Source organism: Myotis davidii, unplaced genomic scaffold (assembly GCF_000327345.1).
Source record: "Myotis davidii unplaced genomic scaffold, ASM32734v1 scaffold914, whole genome shotgun sequence".
Lineage (NCBI taxonomy): Eukaryota > Metazoa > Chordata > Mammalia > Chiroptera > Vespertilionidae > Myotis > Myotis davidii.
In genome coordinates, this window is record NW_006285484.1 from 139,640 (window position 1) to 144,874 (window position 5,235).

Here is a 5,235-nt window from a genome sequence, read left to right on the forward strand (position 1 = left end):
TAAGATACTAATAAAAATGTTTATTTCCTATTCTATTTGGTCTCAGTTTTCAATACTGTCTGATGGGTGCCAATCCCGGTGGGCCTTACCGCTCATTCTGCATTGCAGTAGACATCGGATTGACTGTTGGGCTCACAGATTTGTTTCTTTCCCATATCATCATGAGTTCAGCCATCCTTTCCTCAGCACACTGTGCAGTAAGCCGAGCCTCTGCATCCTGGTCCCAACAGTCTTCGATTGTCTCCTTGAGTGACCTCACTGCCTGTAAAAAAGCACGTCAGACAGTGTATCCTTTAACAAAAAAGTATTGAGTTTTTAATGATATGAAGTAGGATAAAAATATTTTTATTTAACAAACATTTTACATAACTATAATAAAACTTTTTAGACTTCAGAGATTTATAAAGGGTCACATTTCTCAAATGGTGAGTAGCAAGTAAGCATGGAAGCTTTAACGTAACTCCTTGAAGAAATATACATAAAAGCAAGCTCTATGCATTACAAGGCTACGTGCTTTTTGGTTTGTTTTGTTTTGTTTTGTTTTAATATATTTTATTGATTTTTTACAGAGAGGAATGGAGAGAGAGAGATAGAGAGCCAGAAACATCGATGAGAGAGAAACATCAATCAGCTGCCTCCTGCACATCCCCCACTGAGGAAGTGCACGCAACCCAGGCACATGCCCTTGACCGGAATCGAACCCGGGACCCTTCAGTCCGCAGGCCGACGCTCTATCCACTGAGCCAAACTGGTTTCGGCACAAGGCTACGTTTTTTAATATTTTTTTCTAACATACAAATGAGAATTACTATACTCACTTAGCCATACTACTTTTATTTAGCAATCAGGAACATATACATATTCCTAATTCTTTTTTCTTTTTAATATATTTTTATTGATTTTTTACAGAGAGGAAGGGAGAGAGATAGAGAGTTAGAAACATCAATGACAGAGAAACATCGATCAGCTGCCTCCTGCACATCTCCTACTGGGAATGTGCCCGCAACCAAGGTACATGCCCTTGGCCGGAATCGAACCTGGGACCTTTCAGTCCACAGGCTGATGCTCTATCCACTGAGCCAAACCGGTTTCGGCTCCTAATTCTTTTAATGCTGCATAGTATCCATTATAACATAAGTTTTTAGCCTGATCCTTATAAGAGGATAGATAGTTTCCAGTTTTTGCTGGTATAAATGACACTGCATTGAACATCTTACACATGCATTTTTCTACATGTGTGTAAGTGCAATTGAGGAACAAATTCCTGGAGATATTATTGCTGGATCAAAGGATAAAATACATTTAAAATTTGTTATTGCCAGATTACCCTCCAAATTGATGGCACTCCCAACAACAAAAAGAAGTATCTGCTTTCCCATCACCAACACTTTGTTAATGTGATAAATAAAAATAAGATCTTCTTTTAATTTATCACTAGTAAGTAGAGCCAAGATTTGAAACCAGGCCTTTAACTGAGCTGGTACTCTTACTATAAAACTGGAACTAATATTCTTTTCTTAAATAAATATTTTTATTGTTTTACATATGAAAAAAAAGTTATTTAAAAACTAGGACCTATAATTTTTTGTTTTCCTAATTTAAAGTATTTTAATATAAAAAGCAGCCTTAGCCGAAACCGGTTTGGCTAGGTGGATAGAGCGTCAGCCTGCGGACTGAAAGGTCCCAGGTTCGATTCCGGTCAGGGGCATGTGCCTGGGTTGCGGGCGCATCCCCAGTAGGAGATGTGCAGGAGGCAGCTGATCGATGTTTCTCTCTCATCGATGTTTCTGGCTCTCTATCTCTCTCTCCCTTCCTCTCTGTAAAAAAATCAATAAAACATATTTTTTTTAAAAAAGCAGCCTTAAACTATGTGTGTGACTGTTACAATAGTTCATTTTTACTATAAATTCTAAAAGTATAGGGGGAAAACTTATTCATAAATCTAATATTCAGTGGTAACTATGGCTAACATTTTCATATAGTTTTCTCAGAAAGTATTTTCTATACTTTCATTTTAATCAGAAAATTATTCTTCCCCCAATTACTAACTGAACTATGCTTGGGTCTCTGGTAGTTTTTTAAACTAGTTTTTACATTCATTAATATTTGAAAGAGTCTGAGTTGTTTTGTTTTTTTAAAATATATTTTATTGATTTTTTTACAGAGAGGAAGGGAGAGGGATAGAGAGTTAAAAACATCGATGAGAGAGAAACACCGATCAGCCGCCTCCTGCATGCCCCCCACTGGGTATGTGCCCGCAACCAAGGTACATGCCCTTGACTGGAATTGAACCTGGGACCCTTGAGTCCGCAGGCCGACGCTCTATCCACTGAGCCAAACCGGTTCTGGCAAGAGTCTGAGTTTTGTTACTATAAAAATGTGTGTTTTTATTTCAATGCAACTATGAAGCAAAGGTGTTTTCTTTTCCACACAGGGGAATTCCTCTCTATTTTTATAAATCATGCACTTGCTATATAACTCTAGTACTAGATTGTCACTGCAGACAGGCAGATCTACAGACTGTAACACATTAAATGGATTCATTGGAAGTGAACCAAGAATTACTTCATCCCTTACTTAGAAACCTAGTCTAAATTTGGAGTAAAAAGTTTTCAAGTAAATATGCATATGATGCATATCCCATAATGGTAGGGTTGCCAAGAAATACTTCAAAATCAGAGTCCAATTTCTCTGGTGAAATAAACAAGTTAAAGAAGATGAAGTATTTGATGAGGTAAAATTTCACGAGATTTTTTTCTTTGAGGGGTGCTCTACTGTGAGACTGTAAAGGATTCAGCCTCTCACCTGCTGCCAGGGACCTCTTTTAAGTTCTGTCCCACTTCCCATAGCAGGACTCCAGTTTGGAGGCAATCTTGGGCATACGTGACTGGCAATAGGTCTTTAATTCCTTCATACTTAAAGAAAATTGTAATCTCATTTGAAACAGAAGCCTTCCTTGAAGGTAATCTACTGACAAAGATGACCAATGGAGAAAATATTTAATCTAAATCTGTATGGAAACATATAACATCTTTCTAGCCTCTCTCTGATGTGCCAACACCCCATATAAGTCATTATCCAGAATGAAAATATTCTTTTAAAAATATTTTTTAATTGATTTCAGAGAGGCAGGAAGAGGGGGAGAGAGAGAGAAACACCAATAATAAGAGAGAATCATGTTCAGTTGCCTCCTGCACGCCCCCCACTGGGGACCAAGCCCACGGCCAGAGCATGTGCCCTTTACCGGAATCGAACCCAGGACCCTTCAGACTGCAGGCCAAAGCTCTAGCCACTGAGCCAAACCAGACAGGGCCAGAATGAAAATATTCTAATCCTACCAAGACAACCTAAAATTAAAATGTGAAAATACATAGTAAAAAGATTTAAATTACATAATTAAAATGTTTCATTTTTGTTCTTTAATTATACATCAAGAAAACTGCATAAAGTGTCAAAAATTCAAATGTACACCCTCAGAAATAATGAAATTCCTATTATATTCTTAAAACAAGAACAGACTGCTCTGGAAAAAGAAAACAATGAAAATATCTAGAAATTATACATATGACTGTGGAAAGTAAAATTTTAATGAACAGATAACAAGTAGAATGGAAAAGGTGAAAATAAATAAATGATTTCAAAGGTAAAGCTGAGTAAATTTAAATAATTTACAACAACAAAAAATTGAAAAATGCAAGGAGAAGAACTCAGACCTAAATGGCAGGTGGTCCAATATTTGTCTAATGAGAATTCCATAAGAAAGAAATAAAGAGGAAATAATTTTTTTAATCATATAAAAAAATTCCTCTGAATTTAAGGAACTTCCAAATTGTCAAGCTGAAAACCTGTCCAGTGTAAAGAGAAAGGTGTGAAAAGATCCATGCCTACATAATTCCAATGATGAAGTAAAAGGCTTAACAGCTTATAGAGAAAAGAAAATAAGAGAATAAAACAAAAAGCAATTGAATGATACTAGTTGGTGCTGGAATTCTCATTAACACATCTGGATGCTAGAGGACAAGTGAGTAGTGGTTTCAAAGTTGTAAGGAAATGATTTTGATCTGGAAACTATTACGTAGCCAAATTATTACTCAAATGTGAGGACAAGATAGAAACATTTTTTAATGTGCAAGGATTCATAATGTTTACTACCCATGTACATAACTAACACATATTATTTAAAAAGGAACTTCAAAAAATTCATGAATGCGAGAAACCAAGATAGCGGCATAGGTAAACACCTGAAATTGCTGCCTCGCACAGCCACTTCAAAAATACAACTAAAAGACAAAGACATCATCCAGAACCACAGGAAGACTGGCTGAGTGGAAATTCTATAGCTAGAAGGAAAAAGAAAAGCAAACTAAGACTCAGAGGATGTGCAGAAGTAAAGTGCAGAAGTACAGAGGCGTGCGGAAAGAGCTGGCAACTGAGGTCTTCTTCAGTCCAGAGGGAGTCTCTGGGGACCCAGGCTCATATGGGGAGAAACTGGACTGCCTGGCATTGACCAGACCACGAGGGCGGCTTTCTCTGAGGTGCTCACAGCGTTCACTGTTCCTGCAATGGGGCCACAAGACACAGAGACCCAGGGACCTATCCGGGGCAGGGTCTATGGGCAACCATTGCTGTTTGCACTACCCAGTGATTCCCTGAAACACCGCCCCACCCAATTTACAACCCCACCCAAGCTGTGTACAGAGGCTTTTGCATACAAATGGCCTAGCCTTTCTCCGCCTAAAAACCTGTCAAACTGTAGCTGGGTCAGAGAATCCCAGAGCTTCCAAAAGAAGGACTAAGGCTCGTCAGCAGCCTGCATTGCTTCACAGCTGTGCCTTATCTGGGCACCTCCAAACCCCAAACAAAGAGGAGGAATCAGCAGATATCTCTGTAGCTCCTGCTGGGTGGCCTCAGGCAGAGGCTGACTTTGCACCTCTTTGGAGATTCAAGAGCCAGTGTACCCAGTGGTCAGAGTGAGGCCACACCAGCTTACTATTCTTCAGATCCATAAGAGACACACTCAGGGACAGACTCAGTGAGCACCAAAGCCCCACTGAAGCAAGTCCTGCTCCATAAGGGGATTTCCAGCACAGCTGTTGTCCCATTGTAGACACAACTGGGCCTCACAGCCAATTGGCCTGGAGGTCAATTCCTCCCAGTGATACCAACAGCAATTAAGGCTTAACTACAACAAGACTGTGCACACAGCCCACAAAGGGGTGCACCAAGAGTGTCCAC

The 5,235-nt window shown here is 39.2% G+C and overlaps 1 protein-coding gene across 1 annotated transcript in view; it reads right to left on the reverse strand.

Annotated features, from left to right (window-relative positions):
• Positions 1–5,235, reverse strand: part of BMPR2 (bone morphogenetic protein receptor type II) — a 53,847-nt gene that overhangs the window by 12,664 nt on the left and 35,948 nt on the right. Inside the window, exon 11 of the mRNA XM_015559091.1 lies at positions 90–262. Coding sequence (XP_015414577.1) covers positions 90–262 — 173 coding nt within the window. The remainder of the gene's footprint in view (positions 1–89; positions 263–5,235) is intronic.